Raw genomic sequence first — 22,758 nt, forward strand, 5'->3', positions numbered from 1 at the left:
CTCTTTCACTGTTGGTGGGAATGTAAATTGATACAGCCACTATGGAGAACAGTATGGATATTCCTTAAAAAACTAAAAATAGAATTACCATATGATCCAGCAATCCCACTACTGGGCATATACCCAGAGAAAACCATAATTCAAAAAGACACATGCACCCCAATGTTCATTGCAGCACAATTTACAATAGCCAGGTCATGGAAGCAACCTAAATGCCCATCGACAGACGAATGGATAAAGAAGATGTGGTACATATATACAATGGAATATTACTCAGCCATAAAAAAGGAGCAAAATTGGGTCATTTATAGAGACGTGGATGGATCTAGAGTCTATCATACAGAGTGAAGTAAGTCAGAAAGAGAAAAACAAATATCATATATTAACGCATATATGTGGAATCTAGAAAAATGGTACAGATGAACCGGTTTGCAAGGCAGAAATAGAGACACAGATGTAGAGAACAAACGTATGGACACCAAGGGGGAAAGTGGGGAGGTGGGGGTGGTGGTGGGATGAATTGGGCGATTGGGATTGACATGTATACACTAACATGTATAAAACAGATAAGTAATAAGAATCTGCTGTGTAAAAACAAAATTAAATTAAAATTTAAAAAAAAACAACCGAAATTTAAGAAAAAAAGAGAGAGCGAATGTATGAATCCTATTCTTGTTCAGTATCCTTTAGGAATACTTGCATTTCTGATCACTCCATTTCCTTTTTAAAAGATAAGAAAAAATATGGTAGTATTTAGAGAAATGAAAATAGAAAAATCAAGAGGTGGGAGTGGCTTGTTAGTGTGAAGTGCCTGAAGAAAATTAAGATCTTTATTTGGGACAAATTAAGGTGAAAACAGCATGATCAAGATCAATCATTTTGTGCAGGTGTCCAAAGAGTGAACAGTGAATTGAAAAAGACTCCCTTCCAGTCACTGTTTATGCAGGAAATCTGGCACAGTCCTCAGGCTATGACACACAAGAGAGAAATTATATTAGGAAAGAATTTAGAAGTCTCAAAACAAAGTCAGTAAACTCAAGTGCCAAGCACATGATATCGCTGGTGTCACAGAGAAAAGAGGTCAGTTCATTACCTTATAGAGCTGTTGAACCCATACATTTTATGTGGCTGAGCAGTTTCCTCCGGGAGATGGTTTGCTCATCAGAGGTTTAGATCCTGTATCTTTTGAAAACAAGTGTAACTAGCATATTGAAATACCACACCTCATAATTCAGTAAAAATGCAATCATTTTTCTCCCACTGTCCTTTTACAATTTAGTCTCTGGGATAATAGCTCCTGCTCCTGCATGAATACTCTAGCAACCCATAATTTCCTGCTAATTCTTAGGTAATAGATGATCTATGGTCACGAAGTTACAAACATTATCCAGACTCAAAAAACTTAGGAAATCCAGTTCTGGGTGATACTCAAAACTTTGAACTTAAGTTGCTGTTAAATCTCCTTTTTTCTCTCTCCAACCTCACTTCTCCGAGCTTGGGCTGACTTCAGGATAGAAGCCTGCAGTGACATAGAGGGTAGTGGTCCTTCCATCTCTCTGCCTCCTATTTCTAGTCCTCCCCTTCCATCTTGAGCTGTTATTTAAACCCTACCAGGTCCAGTGGGACTAGTGGAGACAGGGAGAGGCAACACACAGGGCAGCTCTTACTTGAACCAGTACTCTCATCGCTTGGTCTCAATCTGGTCTAGCAGATGCCTTTTTCCCTTGAGATGTCATTTTCCTGGAGTCCTCAGAGCTTTCTCACTGTTTCTCTTTCTCCTACAATTCTCTTGTCCCTACAGGATGCTTCTCTTATTTCTCTGTTCTGATTGTCACTTGTGACTCCTTCCTCGGCCCCTAGACACACAGTAGTGCATCTCCAAGCTCCTCCAGGTGGCTCTATTGGACAGAATCTAAGATTCTGTCTTAGGGCCCACGGCTTTTCCAAGGAACACTCATACATTCCTTGCCTGGGACTGATGTGGGTCCCAAGGCAGCAGCACTATCCTGGTTCTGGCTCTAAAACAGTCAGTATAGATTCCCACCTGATAGGAGTTCGACTCCAGCCAGTGTCAATTTCAGCTTTCTCAGGAGTGAATTGGGTACCAGCCTCTAAGTCTCTCAGCCTTAGGAAACACTTCCACTGCTCTCTGAGGGATTTTCTCCCCCTGTCTCAGGATTAGAGGGTTGCACCTCCTCCCAACTCCCTGAGTACAGGAGGACATGGCAACATAATATCCCTCCCCACCAAGGAATCTTTTCTCTGATCTCTTTTATCTATGTTCTCTGACCCTTCTTCTATGTCCTCGATGTAGCTGAGAAACCCAAGAGTGGCTTGAAGGTTCTTGAGGCCATTTACTTTCAAAATCTTCATAACATGGTTTGGCACCTTTGTTTGGAATTTTACATCTATTATGTTTTGTCGTCTGGTGGAAACTTCAGTTTTAAGATCGTATTACACAAGTAATAAACAAACATGATTCACGGGCCAATCCAGTGGTGTAACATCTGTCTTTACTAAACATTTTGATTTCTGAGTGTTGTTACTGTGTTAAAAAAAATCAGGGGAGACAACTCTCCAAAGAGTCTTATTTAATCCTTGACCAGCTATGTTATTTAGCACTTCTTAACTAGAGCTGTAGGCGTATGGAGTTCATAAAATAATTTGGAATGAAATACTGTACTGAATGAATATTTTTTATGTGGTAGTAGATGGATCCCCAAGGGCATCACGTGTCTTGCCTGCTGTGACCTTTTCCAGCACAAGAAAGTGGTGAGCCCACCATTCTCTGGCTGTACAAGAGGGCAGGAAAGTGGCTTTGCAATAGTGAGACACTAGGAGACAAATTCTCCCAAATTAACTCCCTCACCAGCTGACCACTCTAAACCCAGACTTCATAGGCACCATAATAACATGTTTCTGTGAGGTTTGAAGGGAGAAAGGATACCCTTACAGGGTTGCTTGAGTCCAAAGCAGAGAGAGAAGGGAAATAAATACCAGCCTTGGGTCCAGATGTGGCATAACCAGATTGTGTGTGCTGCCGGCTGGCCCTGACCTTTGGAGTTAAGATTGAGAGCCAGAAAGGCTGTGTGTTGTAGGGATTTTTCCCTTTTTGTTTGCTTGTATAACACTAGGGAGGGAAATAGTTGAGTAAAATCCAAGCGTTTCTTTTATTTCACTTCTCTGGAGACCTCAGTCATGGAATTGGAAGGACTTGCTTGATGCTTGATTTGTTAAAGCAGTGACTCCCTAAGCTGGTGTCTCCCTGCCTTTTTAAACCTGCACCTTTGGTGAGCATGAAAGTTTCTCACCTCCTTGAAGAGGCTGATTTTCTCCCTCCTCCCCACCTTGCCACCTCCTTGAGATTCACATGCTTTGGGGAGTTATGGCAGCAGAGATGTCATCAAGCTGTACTTTCTATAGTTTCCATTACAAGAACAATAGGCATGTGTTGGCTTTCCAAACATATAAGCATGTATTATATAATTGAATGCACTTTTTCACTTGACATTGCACTTTTCATGCTAACAGATCACCATTTGTACAAAGTGTCCTGTGATTTCAGAAGGCTCACAGATCTGCTGAAGGCCACGTATGAAAACTCCCAAGGGGGCTATTTCTCTTCATCCTAGATGACTCAGTCATGGCCACCTCAAGGGCTCTTTTCTCCATCCTGTTGGAGTCTTTATCTCTGTTGGAATCAGTTTTAGAGCTCTAAGTGGACTTAGAGATCATCTAGTCCCATCCTGCATTTTATAGAAACGGATGTCCAAAGAGTTTAAGCAACTTTCCCAAAGTTACACCCCTATGTTTACACTGCAGATCCTGAGCAACTACTCAGGTTGCTGAATTCCCTGCTCATCTTTATTTTTACTGTATTGTCAATTGCTTGAATCTTCTGTACTTTATCCCATCCCTTTAAAAGATACCAACCAATACTACAAAACAAACAAATGCCGATGTGGCAAACTCTGCAAAATACTTCATGTTCTTCTGTATATACTAACATCAAGCTTCCTTTACTTTATAGTGCCTCCGAGGCTGAGAAAATACTTATTTGCTATGAACCCATATTTTAGCCAAGTATTTTAAATGATACAGAAGAAAAAATACATAACCCCTAATTTCTCATAGTTTAAAATTAATTGGGGAGACAAATGTGGTTCATATTCAGCTTGTGGCCAACCTGTGATCTCTGGAAACTTTTTTTTTTTTTTTTTTACAATGTTGTGTTTAATTCCTGCTGTACAGCAAAGTGATGGAACCTTTTTAAATGCATTTGTAATTTCCAACCCTCCACCCTTACTCTGTAACTTATTCTTCCTTGAATTCTTCTGTAGTTCATCCATATCAAGAATAATCTGTGAGATTGGAAGGAATATAGGCGAATTCACAGGGCGTTTATTGCTAAATGTAGTTACTAATAATATAAAAGCTCATCCAACGATGAAACATAGCTAGTGTCATTTTTTTCTAGATGGGGAAACAGGCTCAGCAAGACTACGTGACTAGTTCAGGGTTGCTCAGCTAGTGGTAGAAGGAGCAGAGTCTTGCAGCCAAAGTGGCTGCTTGTCAGAGCCCACAAGCCCCCTTTCAGCCAAGAAAGCAAGAGTAGAATAAAGTAGGGAAAAGCAAATAAAGCAAAGTAGGCTTGTTGAAAATTACAGTTTTGTCACAGTGAGGTTATGAGCACATCAAACTAGCTGACTGTGAAAAGCTTTTGAACATGCCTGCTGTTCTGTGTGCTCTTCCTAAAGCTGTGTGAAGTTTTATGTGAGCAGGGCCCTTATCATGGTGGAGGAGGGATTTACAGAGGTGAATAATGGCTAGACAGGGCTCTCAAGATATCTGTGTTGAATTCTCCTTTTATTTATCTAAGAACTGGGCCTGAGCTGGGGTAAATGCATGAGAGACATTAAGTCTCAGCACCTTCGGAGAAAAAAAGGAATTTAGCATCCACAGTTGTCATCTAAAAGCAGTTCCCAGGTCACAGAGTCTTGGAAAATGGGATAATGAGACTGCAGGTTTCTTTGGAGGAGAAAGTTGTTTGATAGGAGCCATGCTCTTGTCAGACTCAGGCAGTGTTTACAGAGGGTGAACCTGGAAATCTTCTTGCTTGCTCAGGGCACTCTTGTCCCTAAGCTTTTCCCTATAAATCACCAGTGCATGGTGGGATCGTGTCACCTTTTGTATTTTTCCTTGGAGATGGAGGAAGGAGCAGTAGGGATTCGATAAATCCATCCATATGTAAATGAAAATTGTTTTGTTCAGTTGGGATGTGTCCATATTGTTTAGCCCCAAGGATATGCAAAATAAAACTTTTTAAAGTTTTCAAGCAAGAAAAAGAGGAACATGTGAGAAAAAGATAAAAAACATACATTCTTCTTTTGACTTGCACTTTGATGGAGGATGAAAGCAATAGACCATCCCCAAAGAAGTAATCCTAGTTTAAAAAAACCCATGGTTCTCAAAAGCCTGGCATTGCATGTTTGTTATATTTGTTCCTATTTTGTTTGTAAAAGGTTTTAAAGGCATATGATATAATGAAGTAAATGTTATTTTGCAGTTGAAAATTAAAGAGTTCTTTTGTATTTTAGGTCTTACAGGAATTCTCAGGCACAGTGAGAACTGGAGTGTGTATGTATTATGGGGAAGGCAGTGAGGAAGATGAGGGGAGAACATTACAGCTCCTTCCTGAAGATAATTATAAGCCATAATCCCTCAATATATATATATTTTTTGCTTCCTCTGGTTTGAGATAAAAATAGATTTTTCCCAAAAATGTATTTCAGGGCCCTCTTAGCATCTCAGATGGAACCAACATTTGCCAGGAATGTTTTCCCTTGTTTTGATGAGCCAGCTCTGAAGGCAACTTTTAATATTACAGTCATTCATCATCCAAGTTACGTGGCCCTTTCCAACATGCCAAAGCTAGGTAAGTAATGTTTCCTGTCGTTGTATATGTATACATGTACCTATATGTATATGTGTGTATAGACATACATAACATATAATTACATATACACATATACATATGTATATATAATGTTATATATGATATAATTATGTAATACGTTTATCTGATTATATATTTATATATTTGTATTTATATGAATTATATATGTGTATATAAATCTAACTCTGTAATAGATTTTATATCAGTAGATTTCCTAGGCAGTGTGCTGAGAGTGTGTTGTGACTGTAGTATAGCATAACCAGGGAGGGCAGTCACATGGGATATTGCATCAGTGCGCACATCTTGGTGTTGGTAAATCCTGATTCTTTTTGTATTAGGAGCTGAGGACACTACGCTGTTCTCATACATTGGCAGCCTGTCTGCCCATTAATCTGGGCTTCAACTATTGATCATTAGTGATGACAAGCTAGTGAACTTGGTCTGAATCTGGTACATAGATGTGGGTTTGGTTTGGTTTTGTTTTCTGTTTTGTTTTTGGCTCACAGTCGTTTTTTCTTTTGATTGAATTGGCATCCAATTTCTTTTAATTCAGAGATTCCTCATAAAAATAAAAATTCTTACTTTTTTTTTTTGAAACTCAGAACATCTAACAACACTGGCCCTGCACTTCCGATGTGCCAGTGATAGTTGCCGCTGAGAAGGGGCTACCTCCTGCAGACCAAGCCCATGCCCCCGCCTGCCGTGGTCCCCACCACTCCCTGTTAGTGTACACCAGCCCGTTCACATCAAGTACCTGGCCCTCCCAGGCGTCTGAGTTTGTGATTTCAGGTTTAAAACCCGCAGTGTGACTCCACTGAAGACCTGCCCGAAACCTGAGAATGGCAGAATTGTACCTTGTTGACCTCCCATGGGCCTGGGAAACTCTAGATTAAGTGCTGAGAGAGATGGGCTGAACCAGGAAACAGTCGTGGATGGGAAAGAGAGGAGGTAGCTCATGGGCCTAGTTTACAGTGCCCATAGATTTGCCCTCCATCCAGACCATGTTATTCAAGGTGCTAATTCAGGACCGAGATACTATCCTTAGGCCTTCCTAATATGGTCTTGATAGCTTGGGGGTAGACAAATCCAAACTGCTGCACTCTGGGGAGGAGTTGGGAAGAACTAGCTGGGTGACAGTCGACTTGACAAATTATTTCAAAGGTAGATAGTTGTGCTTATTATTGCTTATTTACAGTGATTTGGACTAAAATCAATTTCTCTAGGTCAGTCTGAGAAAGAAGACGTGAATGGAAGCAAGTGGACTGTTACTACCTTTCACACCACACCCCACATGCCCACTTATTTAGCCGCCTTCGCCATCTGTGACTACGAGCATGTCAGCAGGACTGAAAGGGGCAAGGAGGTGAGTGAGGGAGACCCTCCAGGTAAGGGGACATTTGTACTGGCCACGGACTGCTCAGGCACTCCTGCATCAGGGGCTGTGCCTACATACCCCACCGTCCCCTCCTGGATCTCCCCCAAGCCCTGTTACCACTCTCAGCGCGGACTTGCAGAACGGGATGCAACGGTTCCCACTGCGGTTCTGCGGACGGGTTTCTATGGAAAGGCTGTCCATTAAGCCCACTCGAGGCAGGTTCTGAGCCCCCCCCACTTCCCGGGCTTTCGCTGCCTTTCGGAGTACAGGAGAGAACAGGGAAAGCGGCCACACTAGCATCTGGAAGCTCAGGTTTACCTGTTGTTTACTTCGCCTACATCCTACTGCAGCCTTGAAGCCAGGGTGCTGCCCAAAATGTCTAGCAGCCACTATGACACAGACACCAAACAACCCAAACTGACACCAGCTGGGACAGCTGCTCTGGCTGAAATGCTGCAGGCAGGTTAAGCATTATCCCTATCAAGGAGCAGGTCCGCTGGGTTCCTCACCTCCGGGGCATGAACACTTCCCTAGAGTTGTGTAAGTAGGTGCTCTGTCCCGAAACACCCAGTTTTTCACCCAATTATACTCTCTTTACATAATAATCCTTTAGGGAAATATCAAGGTTATTGTAGCAGTACTTTATAGACTGGTTCACTCCCTATGCTAGAGTGTGGAGGTAAGTAGGGCCAGTGCCTTAGGCCCAGTTCTTTCTAGTAGGATCGACTTCACCGGGCTGAGGAGAGTCAGGCCCTACAGCAGGCGGAGGCTCTCTCCTGGGCCCATGAACTTCCAGGCTTGTGCCATTGACTTGTGGAGGCAAGGAAGCTGTGGATGAGCCAAGTCTGTCACCAGGGGGAGAATCGTTCAAAGCCCCTCCTCCTAAGGATGAATTAATAATACCGTGTTAGATGCAAACAACAGCTCATTTTCCTCGGCTGTTGGCTCCAGCCTGATTTCCCTTATTGAATAATCATTGGTAGATGCTTCATATCCACAGATATAACATGAGCCAAGTCAGATGTTCATGGTATATATTGATAAAATCTACTCAGGCATGATGTGGAAGCCCATGGTTTGTACCTGGCATGAAGGAGTGGGCCCGGAGCTCACGAGTGACCCAAGGTGACTGTCAGCATCCTCATCTCCAGTGGCTTGTTGCTCTCAATGCTGCTGCACAGTGAATAATTCTTATAAAGGATCATACCTGTTTCTTCACGAGAGATCACCCTGGAAGGAAAGCCAGCTGCCACAGAAAGCAAAGAGGAAATGGAACATGCCTAAGAAAGTCATGGTCTTAGCCAGAAACTTGAAATTTGGGATGAGTTTATCAGTGGAATGTTGCATTTGGCTCTGGCTCAGCTCTGGGAAGCGAAGGAGTCCACCATATACTCTACAGGGAACCAGACTGTACTCTTGGAATAACATCCAGACTCTACAAAGATGACTCATTAAGTAAGAGATAAAAATTTAGTGAAGTTGAAAATGCGGTTCATGCGTGGCATGAGGATAAACATAGGACACGCATAACTAAGGTTGGAAATAACATATTTTGAGTAGAATTTATCACACGTGGGCATGTGTAAAGATATTCCACTCTTAGATGTTGAGGTCTGCTGTGTCTAAGGAGGGCCACAAGGACACACTGGTGGGCTAGGTGTAACTTGTTTTTTTTTAAAGATAGTAGTCATCTTTTCTTTTTAAAATTTATTTATTTATTTATTTATTTGTGCTGTGTTGGGTCTTCGTTTCTGTGCGAGGGCTTTCTCTAGTTGCGGCGAGCGGGGGCCACCCTTCATCACGGTGCACGGGCCTCTCACTATCGCGGCCTCTCTTGGTGCGGGGCACAGGCTCCAGACGCGCAGGCTCAGTAGTTGTGGCTCACGGGCCCAGTTGCTCCGCGGCATGTGGGATCTTCCCAGACCAGGGCTCGAACCCGTGTTCCCTGCATTGGCAGGCAGATTCTCAACCACTGCGCCACCAGGGAAGCCCTAGGTGTGACTTTGAAGGAACTTTATGGCTGCGTTCCCGAAACGTTCTGCACCTGTTTGTGCTCCTCGCTGCCCTGCCTCTTCCCCCACAGCTCGGAATCATCATTTGCCTCCCTTTTGGCTTAAAGAGTGGTTGTTTACGGGAGGAGCTTTGTAACCTGGAAACTTACATTCAAACATTAGTTGTTACTGCCTTTTTTTCCCCCAAGACTACAGTTAATTTGCACACATTATCCTGAACGTGGGGAAAGGTGACTGTTATTTCCACTCAGTAGCGTGAGCTCTGGTTTAGATGTCTTCCCGACCTTGCCGTGGAGGCGAGAGCTTGAGAAGGGGCAGGTACGGGTAGCGTTAGGGGCAGGGCGGAGTCCTGGACCCCTCTTTCCCAGGATAATGGGGCCTGGTGGGGAGGAGGCTGCAAGGAAGGAGGGGCTCCAGGCAGGAGGCTTCCAGAACAGGTGGGTGCATTTTGTGAAAGGGGAGCGTTCCTGAAGCCCTCAGGTAATTCAAAAGTCACTTGATTCAAGACAAATTCTCCAGCAGAAGTAAAAGCCAAGTCAGGTGAATGTGGTCTTGGAGGTCAGCAATCTGCAGATATTGTTGTGTTGCTTTTCGTTTTCTTTGCATTTTCTTTAATGTTTTGCAGAGAGCTCTTTCTCAAATTAACTGTATTCACATCAGTATAATTATCTAATTCCCTCCTCGCTAACTTTCATTCTAGGGTTATAAGTTTCATACGTGTTTTTTAGCTAACACTAACAACTCCATTTAAAAGTGCTCAGGTGGCATTGGGGATACCATGACTTCATATTAAAATACCAATGAATGTTAAAACAACATCACATTAGTCACCAAAGTCACACCAACAAGTTCAAATGCCCAAATGACAGCACGGTTGTGTTAAACTAACTAAACACGACAGGGATTTCTTTTCAGGTACTAAGGAGGAAGTGTCATAAACAGAGAATATAATTCACTTGCTTCAACAACTATAAAGTCATAAGACTTTTGATGAACTTTTTAAAATTAAGGAAATTAACCTTATTTCAAATTTGGAAAATAAGATGGGACTATTCATGTTTTCTTTAGCAAACCATTTTAAATTTGCATGATTCAAATTTGCTTAATATATTCTGTACTGTTTAGCCCCTACTAACTGCCCAATTCTGGTTTGAATCATTGGAACTATGTCCTGAAAAGGGAGGCAAGGATCCAAGGGACCCTTTTACTCCAGCATAAATTGACATTTTCTGTGGGGGTAGATACCATTCCCAGGATTATTTTTGAACTACAAAATTTTACCTGTTATTGCAGAAGAGTGAAATAACACACTTTCTGAGGAATCACTGTTCTCAACTCAGTGAATAGCCTTAGTGAATTAGATAATTATACTGATGTGAATACAGTTAATTTGAGAAAGAGCTCTCTGCAAAACATTAAAGAAAATGCAAAGAAAACAAAAAACAACACAACAATATCTGCAGATTGCTGCCCTCCAAGACCACATTCACCTGACTTGGCTTTTACTTCTGCTGGAGAATTTGTCTTGAATCAAGTGACCTTTGAATTACCTGAGGGCTTCAGGAATGCTCCCCTTTCACAAAATGCAGCCACCTGTTCTGGAAGCCTCCTGCCTGGAGCCCCTCCTTCCTTGCAGCCTCCTCCCCGCCAGGCCTCATTATCCTGGGAAAGAGGGGCCCAGGACTCCTTTCTCACTGTGTGGACACATGCAAACGTTTTATTATGCAGCTTCTTTTGAAAAGGTAAGCCTTTGGCTCCAGAGCATCAGGGAACTGGAGCCAGCAGGCTGCCACTTTCCAAAAATCACTACTGCTTTTCCTAATCACCGCTTAATTGTTTCTGTTTAGATACGCATCTGGGCCCGGAAAGAAGCCATCGCAGCTGGAAATGCAGACTTTGCTTTGAACATCACAGGTCCCATCTTCTCTTTTCTGGAGGATTTATTTAATATTAGTTACCCTCTTCCAAAAACAGGTGAGGCATCTTCCCTTACAATGCATTTGATTTCCTATTATGGGGGCCCTGGGTTGAGATCAAAAGGTACCTAGGCGGGCCTCCAAGGACCCATTGGCACTTTGCTATTTTTGCAGTTTCGGAGTTAGCCCCACTGGCTTCCCATCATTATGTCCTACACCTTCCTAAACACACAGGGGCCTGTCTGTTCTTTCTCTGTATCGTTCCGTGTGACCAGTAAGTGCTCGGAGAGCTCCCTGGCTTTAGATCCCTCCTGGGTACTCACTGGCAACTTACATCCTCCAGACACTGTCTTCTCTCTTGCATTCTGTCCTTTCCTCTCATAACGTGAGTGTGCAATGCAGTGTTCTGCATCCTTTTAGCCGCTTGTGTGAGTCACTCCAGTTCCCTTTAGTAAGGTTTTGTTGGTTTTTCAAAAACTATTCTTTAGCTGTGAGTCATTGGATTAGGACCTGGGGGTCCCATCTGTGAATTTTTGTTGTATAAAATTGGGATCATGTGTGAACATAATATGATCCTCGAAGGAATATGTAAACATTTTATTTCTCATAGATCTGTATGGAATGTCCTTAAAATTATGTGAGCCACTCAGCTCAGAAAGTTGCTCCATGTTTTTCCTATCAAAATTAAGGGTATCACGTAAGTGTTTTGTTCCTCTGACAGGTTAGTTAGTTGAAGTCTTGGGGAAAAGTATGTTTGGCCTTTCCTGGCATATAGTAGAAGGAAAGTGGGGAGTAAAAATTGGGGAGCTCAAGCCTCTTGAACCCTGGGAAGCCAGGGGCTCTGCAGCTCAAGCCTTCTGGCTGAGGAGGGATGGGGAGTGCAGGAATGGTGACTAGCCTTGGCCCCCTCATGGATCCCAGAGGTGATACCGTCATTTAGAAAGTTGGGGGGTGGCAGGAATCTGGGCATGGTGACCAACTTCTGGCACTTCTGCGGCTGGAAGATCTCAAGATAAACCTTGTCTAGGCAAGCAAATTTCCATTTGTCTTTATTTAGATAAGGAGAAGTCCAGAGTTATTCTTGATATCCTGTTCTGTCAAAGCATCTCCGCCATCCAATTAGTCACCTCCTTATTATCTCCACATCCATCCACTTCTTCCCATGCCCCTCATTCTCCCTAGTTTACGTCACCAACAGCTTGACCACAACAGCTCTCACTTAGTTTCACCACCTTCGCTCTTGTCTCCTCCAATCCATCTTCCACACTGAGGCCAGAGGGATTTTTCCAAAGCAAAATCTGATCATGTTACTGTCCTCTAAAACCTCTCTGTGGCTTCCCATTTGAGGATAAAGTCCAGGCTTTTAACAGTTTCTCAGAGTAGGAGGGATGCTCTAACACCATCTCTATCCTCTCCTACACTTTCATCTTCCTCTCCTCTCCTTCAGGCTCTTGCACATGCAGTTTGCACATCCTGCCATACCTTTTACCCAACAGGTTGATTCTTATATTTCTCAACTCAGTGCCCCCTCCTCCAGGAAGTTTTCCCTGACTCCATCTCTCACGCTTCCACAGCATCCTGTGCGCCCCTGCATTCAAGCTCTTGACCTACTAGATCCTAATCATCTCCCCCAGTAGGTCGAGGGCAAGTTGCGGGTCAGGATCTGGACTGTCCTTTTTAAAGTACTCTCAGAGCCTATGACAGTGCTTCTCTCAGAGTGGTAAACAGCAAACATTTTTTTTTTTTTGGTGGAGGAATAAATATATGCAATGAGTTCAGTAATTCCATGTAAATTCTGGCTAGATTACCAACTCTTGGAAGTCAGGGTTATATTGGCACTTTTTTTGTATCTTTCATAGCATCTCAGCCAATGTTGCTCTATGAGCACACACGCAGGTGGTGCTTAGTCAAAACCGCATTTTGATAGATGATTAAAATAAGGAGTTTCTCTATTACTGCATCTTTAAGAGAAAGATAAACTAATGTTTCCTAATTACTTTAACTTTTGGTTGAGTCAGTTAAAAACAAAAACAAGAACAAACAAACACACAAAAAAAGCAAGAGAGCCAAACCTTCCCTATCGGCATTTCCCACATACGCCTTACCCTTTACTCTCAGTGAGTCAGGTGAAAAGCCTTTTTATTTATTTCTTCCATGGTGTTCTTTTAGCTTACCTTCTTGTAGCTTGCTCAGTTGAATTCTAAGCCTCAGAATCTAAACCATGTGTATATATCTATTACATAGAATAACATTTTTTCTTTCTTTCTGCTCTTTTTTTATTTAAGTATAGTTGATTTACAATGTTTCAGGTGTACAGCAAAGTGATTCAGTTAGATACATATCTATTCTTTTTCAGATTCTTTTCCATTATAGGTTATTACAAGATATTGAATATAGTTCCCTGTGCTATACAGTAGGTCCTTGTTCTATATCTATTTTACATATAGCAGTGTGTATCTGTTTATCCCAAATTCCTAATTTACCCCTTTCCCCCTTACCCCTTTGGTAACCATAAGTTTGTTTTCTGTCTGTGAGTCTATTTCTGTTTTGTAAATAAGTTCATTTGTATCAATATTTTAGATTCCACATATATGACAGTTGTCTTTCTCTGTCGGACTTACTTCACTTAGTATGACAATCTCTAGGTCCATCGTATTGCTGCGAATGGCATTATTTCAATTTTTTTATGGATGAGTAATATTTCATTATATATATATATATATCCACACACACACACACACACACACACACACATTCATCTGTTGATGCACATTTAGGTTGTATCCATGTCTTGACTATTGTGAATAATGCTGCTATGAACATTGGGGTGCATGTATCTTTTCAAATTAGAGTTTTCGTCTTTAGAACAACATTTTTTTTTCTGGTGTTGCTATCATTTTAATTCACTCTGTTTAAAGTCAGAAGTGGACTGAAATATCAAAATATTACAGAGATGATAGAGTTGGCTGTTTGGGTTGTTGTAAGTTTTGAAAGAAAAAGTGGCATCATGATGCTTTTAGGAATAAATATGGGCATTTGAGATTTGCAAACTTTTAAAATGGCAACTTCCCTTTTAAGTTTTTATTTTACTCTTAACTTGTAACTATACCAGGTTAATGATATGTATTGTACATCCCAGCATGATCTGTATTTTTATAGTAGTAAAACTCAAGTACAATATAAATCATAAAGCAATGAAATAATGACCATAATCAATTAGAAGCTACTGAGTAAATGAGAATCACCTGTTACTTTCCTAGGTGCTCTGTGAATGCAGAAGAAGTAGATGGCTGAGGCTCTGTTCAAGTAGCTCAGTTAGGGAGATAGCTCCTACGTGTTAAAAGCAAAAGCAACAAATTGCTAAGTATGAGATAACGTACTGGCTAAAAAAGAACCCTTAAAAGAAAGAGGATTGATAACTGGTAATGGGAGTAGCCCAAATATATAAAGAACACCTACAAATAAATAAGAAAAATAACAATAGAAAAAAACAAGTAAAAGATATATGAATAGCTGTTTTACAGAAAAGGAAACAGATGTGACTAATAAACTTATGGAGAGATACTTAGCCTCATTAAGCAATCTGAGAAATGAATATCCAAGGCCACAGTGAGGCACCATTTCATACCACTCAGTTGTCAAAGAGTAAGCATTCTGACAAACGCCAGTAGAAGGTGACATTGTTGAAGGGAGTATCAGTTGTTACAACTTTGAAACTTATTTGTTATCTTACAATGTTGATCATTAGAATACCTTAAAACTCAGTAATTCCATTGCTAGATATACCCCAAGAGGAATTTGAGCACATATGTGCCAGAAGACATGTGCAAGAATGTTCATAGCCACGCTTTTCATACTAGCCCCAAACTGAAAGCAACCAAAGTGGTCACCGATAGGAGAATGGATAGATAACGTGTGGTTCATTCACACAACGGGAAACTATCCAGCAATGAAAATGAAACACTCTTTCTAAAGTTTAAAAACAAAAGAAACCTAAACAATATAATATTTAGGCAATATTATATATAATATTAGCAACTACATATATAGTCCCTTGCTTTTTCTTAAACAATGGAATGATAAACACCAAGTGCAGGATAGTGGTGAATCTCTGGAAGAATAAAGGATGAGTTGAGAAGGAGCACAGAGGAAGATGTAAGTCAGCTGTTCGCAAATGTTACCGTGCATTGGAATCACTTGGAAGGCTGGTTAAACCACAGATTGCTGCTCCTGACCCCAGAGTTTCTGATTCAGTAGGTCTGGGGTTGGTCCCAGAATTTTTATTTCTGATAAGCTCCCTGGTGGTGCTGATGCTGCCAGCCTGGAAATCAGAATACAAGTTATTAATAATAATCTAAATTAGGCACAGGCAAGCAATCAAATCTGGCCCACTGCCTATTTTTGTATGGTCCATGAGCTAAGATTGGTTTTTACAATTTTAAATGGTTGAAAAAAATCAAAGGAAGAATAATATTTTGTGATACATGAGAATTTTATAAAATTCATATTTCAGGGTCCATAAATAGTTTTATTGCACCACAACGTGCTTATTTGCTTACATAGTGTGTGTGGCTACTTTTGTGCTGGTATGCCTGAGCTAACTGTGTTACAGAAGACATATAGCCCGCAAAGCTGAAACTATCTACTAATCTGGCCCTTTACGGAAAAAATTTGCCAACCCCTGTTCTAAAGGGTACGTGGTAGAGTCATGGGTTTTGTATTATTATTTTAAAATAATGAATTCATCATTAAAATAAAATAAAACAGGGTCATGTGTGAAGAAACATGAATTCTTCTTACTCCAGTTGTATGCATCTGAAGTAAAGAAAAAACAATTTTTTTAAAATAGTCATCAGGGTTAGTTAGAAATGGCTTCTTAAAGTTGGTTAGATTGGACCACAAGTATTGGTGGCATTCATAGACTGAGCAGAGGATTTCCTGGGATAGCAAAGAGCTCCAACAGAGAAAGACTCAGTGGTTGTAGAGAACAAAAGGGATTGGCTTGAGTGGGGTAGAGCAGTTTTTTGTGAGGAAAGTGGGTGGGTTGCTGGGTAGGATGGGTGCAGGTGGAGGAAAGGATAGATAGAAGAATGGGAGACCTAGGCTGAGGCAACTAAGTATACCCAAAGATAAAAGAGCATTACCTGGTGGAAGCTATGTATCCTCTACCTGGATACGCTTTACTACGTACTGTCAACTTCAACCAAGTGTAAAGTCAACTTAAATTACTGAGCATAGCACAGCATAAAACATTCATTAGGCAAATGTAGCATGGACTGTAGGAATGATATTTCTTACATTAGCAAAAGAAAATTTTAAGACTTGTTCTAGTTTTAGAAGCAATAATGATCACACTGTCGAAAATGTGGAAAGATAGGGAAAAGCACAAAAAAGAGAAGCAAAATCTCCTGTTTTGCTACCATGCAGAGATAATCATGGGTAACATTTTGGTGTATATATTTCCAGTGTCTGTCTTTGTCTCAGTCTCCACCTTTCTTTGTATTTGCTTCTTTGTTTTTAACAAAAATTATACCCTGGAATTGATACTATTCTTTGGCTTTTTTTTTTTTTAAGTTAACAGTATATAGCAACATGATCCAGATAACTATTCTTTTTTATTGTCATTTTAAGACATAGGATGCCTACGTATCAGTTTGACAGAATAATTTATTTAATCCTCAGTGGTTGAACATTTGGACTGATTTTCCCTTTTTGGTGGCGGGTGCTGCTTTTTTTTTTTTTTTTTTTTTTATTTATTTATGGCTGCGTTGGGTCTTCGTTTCTGTGCGAGGGCTTTCTCTAGTTGTGGCAAGCGGGGACCACTCTTCATCGCGGTGCGCGGGCCTCTCACTATCGCGGCCTCTCTTGTTGTGGAGCACAGGCTCCAGACGCGCAGGCTCAGTAATTGTGGCTCACGGGCCCAGTTGCTCCGCAGCATGTGGGATCTTCCCAGACCAGGGCTCGAACCCGTGTCCCCTGCATTGGCAGGCAGATTCTCAACCACTGCGCCACCAGGGAAGCCCCGGTGCTGCTTTTAAAACACTAAAGAAAACATAAGGAAATGTTTACAAATATCCATGCTACTTGCCTTAGTAGAAATTCCAAAAGTGGAAAGGGTAGGAACATTTTTAAAGGTCATGAAGCATTTTGCTGGATTGCTCCAGAAAAATTGTACCAGTTCACACCCTTGCCAAAAGGCTATGTGTCAGTTTTCCTATACTTAATTTATTAATTCTAGCCAATACTAATTATTAATCTTCTCATACATTTGAAAGATTAAGTTATATCATTGTTTTAATTTTTGTTTTTGATACAAATGAAGCTGAACATTTTAAGAAAGATTTTTGGCTGTTTGATTTATTTCTTTCGTGAGTTGTTCACGTTTTTGTGTTTTCTTTTTTATTCATCAGAGTTCTTTAAATATTGAAAAAATATTGTCTAGTTGTGATATATGCTGCAAATATTTTTCCCAGTCCATGTTTTGCCTTTCAAATTTGTTTGTGGTGTTTTTTGGTGAACTAAAATATTTGATTTTAAATAGACTTTATTTTTTAGAGCAGTTTTAGGTTTACAGAAAAATTGTGCCCAAAGTGTAGAGGGTCCTCATATACCTCCTCTCCCTCCCCTTGTCCCCAACCCCAGTTTCTCCTATTGTTAACGTCTTACATTGTTGTGGCTATTTTTAAAATTACAATTGATGAACCTGTATTGATACACTTTTATTAACTAAAGTCCATAGTTTACATTAGAGTTCACTCTTTGTGTTGTACAGTTCTGTGAGTTTTGACAAATGTATATAGTAATGACATGTCTCTACCATTACAGTATCATACAGATAGTTTCACTGTCATAAAAAATCCCCTGTGCTCTACCTATTCATTCTCCCTCTTTTCCCCAAGTCCCTGATAACTACTGATCTTTTTACTGTCTCTATGGTTTTGCCTTTTCCATACTGTTATATACTAACTGGAATCATACCATGTGTGGCTTTTTCAGACTGGCTCCTTTCACTTAGTGACATGCATTTAAGTTTTCTCTGTGTCCTTTCATAGCTTGATAGCTCATTTCTTTTTATCACTAAATAGAACTCTGTTGTATGGCTGTACTACAGTTTCTTTATCCATTCACCTATTAAAAGACATCTTGATTGCTTCCAAGTTTTGGCAGCTATGAATAAGACTGCTATAAATATTCATGTGCATGTTTCTGACATAAGTTTCTGACTCATTTGGGTAAATACCTAGGATCTCAATTGCTAGACTGTATGGTCAGCCTATGTTTAGCTTTACAAGAAACTGCCAAATTGTCTTCTGAAGTGGCTGTACCATTTTGCATTCCCACCAGCAATGAATGAGAGTTTTTATTGTTCCACATCTTCTCCAGCATTTGGTGTTTTGTTTTGAATTGGTGTGTCATGGTATCTCATTGTCATTTTAATTTGCAAATTCCTAATGACATATGATGTTGAGCATGTTTTCATCTGTTTATTTGCCATTTGCATATCTCTTTAGTGAAGTGTCTATTTAGATCTTTTGCTAATTTTGTAAAGTTATTTTCTTATTATTGAGTTTCAAGGGTTCTTTGTATATTTTGAATACAGGTCCTTTATCAAAAGTATTTAATTTTCATATAGTCAAAACAGTTTATTTTCTGGCTCTGTCTTTGGTATGTCTTTAAAGCCTTCTTTCCCCTTAAATTATAAATATTCACTTGCATTTTTCTTTCAGTAATTTTATGATTTCATTTTGAGATGTTTGTATCTGGAAGTCTCAAATTTTGAGGAAGAGATGATTTCATTTTTCCCTCCATTTAAATCCACTTAGATATAATTGCTTTGCCTACTTTTGACAACCGTGCAATGGAAAACTGGGGACTGTTGATGTTTGATGAGTCATTATTGTTGCTGCAACCAAAGGATAAACTAACAGAAAAAAAGACTGTGATCTCCTATATTGTCTCCCACGAGATTGGACATCAGGCATGTGGTAAAACGTTCTTTCTTATTTCACATGAAAATATTCTCCAGCTGCTGTACCAAAAGTAGCGACCCCCCCAAACCCTGCTGTACACCAAAGTTTAAAAATTATTTGAAAAGTGGGTCGCTGAAAGAAAACAAGGAAGGATCTGTGTAATCAGATCCTGGGTGGATTTGAACTACTGGTGATAAATCACAGTGATGAGAACTTAAAGAACATTCGCAGGTCATATATTTATATCCAAAGAGTAACTGTGTTCCACAAAGTTCTCTTCAGGAAAAGTAAGCCAAGCAGAGCTATGATTATTTGCTTTCCATTCCATCTTAAAATAGAGATATTCAAAAAAGTCACTGCAAGATATCCGCATTTCATTAGCAGATTGTTACAAACTTTTTTTTTTTTTTGAGAGAAGTTACAAGTTAAAGGATTATAGTCAATATACTAGTGTCAGTGAGGTGAGCAGTAATTAATCCTGGAGCTGCATCCCCAAAGGTGATGTAAACAGGATTTATTTCATTAGATCTATATGCTTTTATGCTGTGATTTTAGAAGTTTAGTTATTTGATTTGATGGAGATTCTTACATCTGCATTTTGACCTTTATAAATCAAGTTTGTCAAGAAAGAAGTCATCTAAACTATGAAATTGTTATCTTTTTGTTATATGGACTCCTAAGAAGTTTTGGAGAAGAGTGATTTACTGGGATTGAATAACACCCTGTTACACAGTCAACACATACTTTCACAAGTTTTGATCAGTCACCCAAAGTGTCATTTTTTTTATTATAGCCTAAATGACACATTGTTTTGGAATACAGGCTGCTATTAGTACGTCACAGCTGTTATATAAGAATTTGGTTAAATACCAGGATGTGGATTTGTTGGTTTTGGAAATTATTGTGTTTTTCTTTCCTGATTCTGTTTATCATCTGTTTGACACTTTCTTTCTGTTAAGCTCAAATAGAAAATAATTATAGCTGTACCACTTTGCAGAACATATGAATACTTGAGTGATTTTTACATGGTGCAGATCAAATCATGTCCTGAAAACATAATCACTGCTTACAGCAAGATCCTAATGTAGTCTGTTTAGAGTATACGGTTCTGTAATTAGTAGGTGCTAAGTAAACTTTCAGGACTTCTGCTTTAACTTAACTTTGGGGCAAAGTGGACAATTTGAGAACTGCTACTCTAGCTTAACTTATTTTTTAACATCACAATTTTAAAACAAAAATTGCTTTCAGTCATTGGATGTGAAATGATTTTAGAAGAAATGCATGACTGACATCTCTTCATGTTAAAACAACAACGTCATTTTGGGGTCCTGTTTTCAAGTTTATCATTGATAGCAAAAAGCATTTAATTTTGTCTTTGACCTTACATTTATTTCACATGCAATTACAATAAATATTACTTAAATTGAATTTAAGAATTTTTTTTTCCCAACTCCAAAAGTGGTTTGGAAACTTGGTTACCATGAATTGGTGGAACAATATCTGGCTCAATGAAGGTTTTGCATCTTATTTTGAGTTTGGAGTAATTAACTACTTCAATCCTAAACTCCCAAGGGTAAGTAGTTTGTTAATTATAATTTTTTTCCCTTAATTATAAAAGTAATGCATGTTTATTGTTGAAAGTGTGTAAAATACAGAAAAATAAAAGGAATATTAAATTATCTGTAATACCAGAGATGATCAATTTTATCTTTTTGGTATGTTTTCTTTTTCCAGACTTTTATTATTATAAATATTCCTAAAAGAGAATTACACAGAAATGTGTAATACCCTTTCTACTTCATACTATATCAAGAGCATTTTCACAAATCATTAAATCATTTCTGAAAACATGATTTTTAAGGGTTGCCTAATATTTTATCATATCACCTTATAAGGTGTATCTATGTAATATTTCCCTACTATAAGATTTTAGGTTATTTTCATTTATTTCTACCTAGACTAAATTTTAAAGCGCTTGTAATCAGTAGTCTATGGCTTTAATGATAAGAATATGCTATATTATATATTATAAATATATATTATGTTACATATAATACAGCTGATATTACATATAATACTAATAGCTGATATTGTATCTATTATAGCTGATATTCTTTTGCTGTTTTGAGTAAATAGTAGTATAGAAAAATAAACTTATGGATATGCAAATCTGATTATTTCAACTGTAAGTTATGTTTCTAATATTTTATTTCGAGTAATTAGGTAGTGCTTTCAGAATGGCATGATAAAGCCAAATTGACTTTATTTGATTTAGGTGTTTAAATGTTTAGACTTAATACCATCTTTTGACACAGACCTCACTTTTTCACTCCGAGCCAGGGGTCCTTTCTCCCCCTCTGTTCCTGCGTCCTGCCTCCTGCCTCCTGCCATCCCCCTGATGCTCAGAGCTGCTCTTTCTGCTGCCCTTTGCCAGCCTCTCTCTCATCTCCCCTCCCAAGTGTTTCCAAGGCTCAATTTTTGGCCTCTTTCCTCCCTTCCCTACCCTCGCTCATTCAGAGTACATTGACATTTGAAATGCTGATCTCCACTGGCCAGATCTTCTTTACAGGCTAAATTTATTCACTTTGAAGGAGAGTCTAAGATTGTGTTCTTTCTATTATATTGGTTGTAAATTTTCCCTCTATGAAAGGAGGGAGATGGTAGGTAGATATTTGGTTTTTGTTGACTAAAAAGTTGGCAGAATAAAAAGTTGACAGACCTCTCTTGGCACCCCAGAAACTTAAAAAAAAAAAATCCTTTTTTACCTGTTTGTGAAATTGTAGTTTCTGGGAAGCACTGATGTAGCAGCCTCTTACTGCCCCAGTTCCATGCCACCCACTCTGCCCTTTGCAAACATCCTACAAAATGCCCACCATCACATAGTCCGGCCATTCTGCAGTACCTCTGCTCTTCCTCCCCTGGATTGGACATCATGATATAGATCAGCAGAATGAAGTATTGAAAAGTTAATTGACTCGCCCAAGGTCATTTGCCTGATTGAGGCAGAACTGTGATTACATTCCAGTTACCTGGGTCTAGTCTGAAGATGAGGATAATGATGATAATAACAATAATACTGTATTTACCATTCACTGAGTACTTAGGATTTATCTGCCTGGTAGTGTAAGTTCTATACATATATCATCTTACTCAATCTTCAAAATAATCCTATGAGTATAGTTGTTATCTTTTCTATTTTCTATTGAGGAAACTGAGGCATAGAAGCATTAAGTAAGTTGTTCAAGGTCTCACAGTTATTAAAGGTCAGAGATGAGAGTCAGTTCCAGGTTTCTGTAACTGCAAAGCCCATGCCTTTAACCACTGTGCTCTGCAGAGAAAACACCTGGGAGTGTTCTCGTTCTCAAGGAGCTTATGGTGTGTGTGTATATGTTCATTATATGACTCTTTTCATATACATAAACTTTATACACATACAGTAAATCTCAGTTGTCTTCAATAGTCCTTTCCATATACTCTATACCTACAAAATTGTTTATATCTCTCTTTTATAAAGTAGCATCTACACATG

The 22,758-nt window shown here is 39.5% G+C and overlaps 1 protein-coding gene across 1 annotated transcript in view; it reads left to right on the forward strand.

The window, feature by feature from the left end:
• Positions 1 to 22,758, forward strand: part of LVRN (laeverin) — an 87,683-nt gene that overhangs the window by 21,418 nt on the left and 43,507 nt on the right. Inside the window, exons 2-6 of the mRNA XM_059919419.1 lie at positions 5,793 to 5,935; positions 7,180 to 7,319; positions 11,191 to 11,317; positions 19,083 to 19,237; positions 20,689 to 20,802. Coding sequence (XP_059775402.1) covers positions 5,793 to 5,935; positions 7,180 to 7,319; positions 11,191 to 11,317; positions 19,083 to 19,237; positions 20,689 to 20,802 — 679 coding nt within the window. The remainder of the gene's footprint in view (positions 1 to 5,792; positions 5,936 to 7,179; positions 7,320 to 11,190; positions 11,318 to 19,082; positions 19,238 to 20,688; positions 20,803 to 22,758) is intronic.

The sequence above is a fragment of the Balaenoptera ricei genome, chromosome 3 (assembly GCF_028023285.1).
Source record: "Balaenoptera ricei isolate mBalRic1 chromosome 3, mBalRic1.hap2, whole genome shotgun sequence".
Classification (NCBI taxonomy): Eukaryota; Metazoa; Chordata; class Mammalia; order Artiodactyla; family Balaenopteridae; genus Balaenoptera; species Balaenoptera ricei.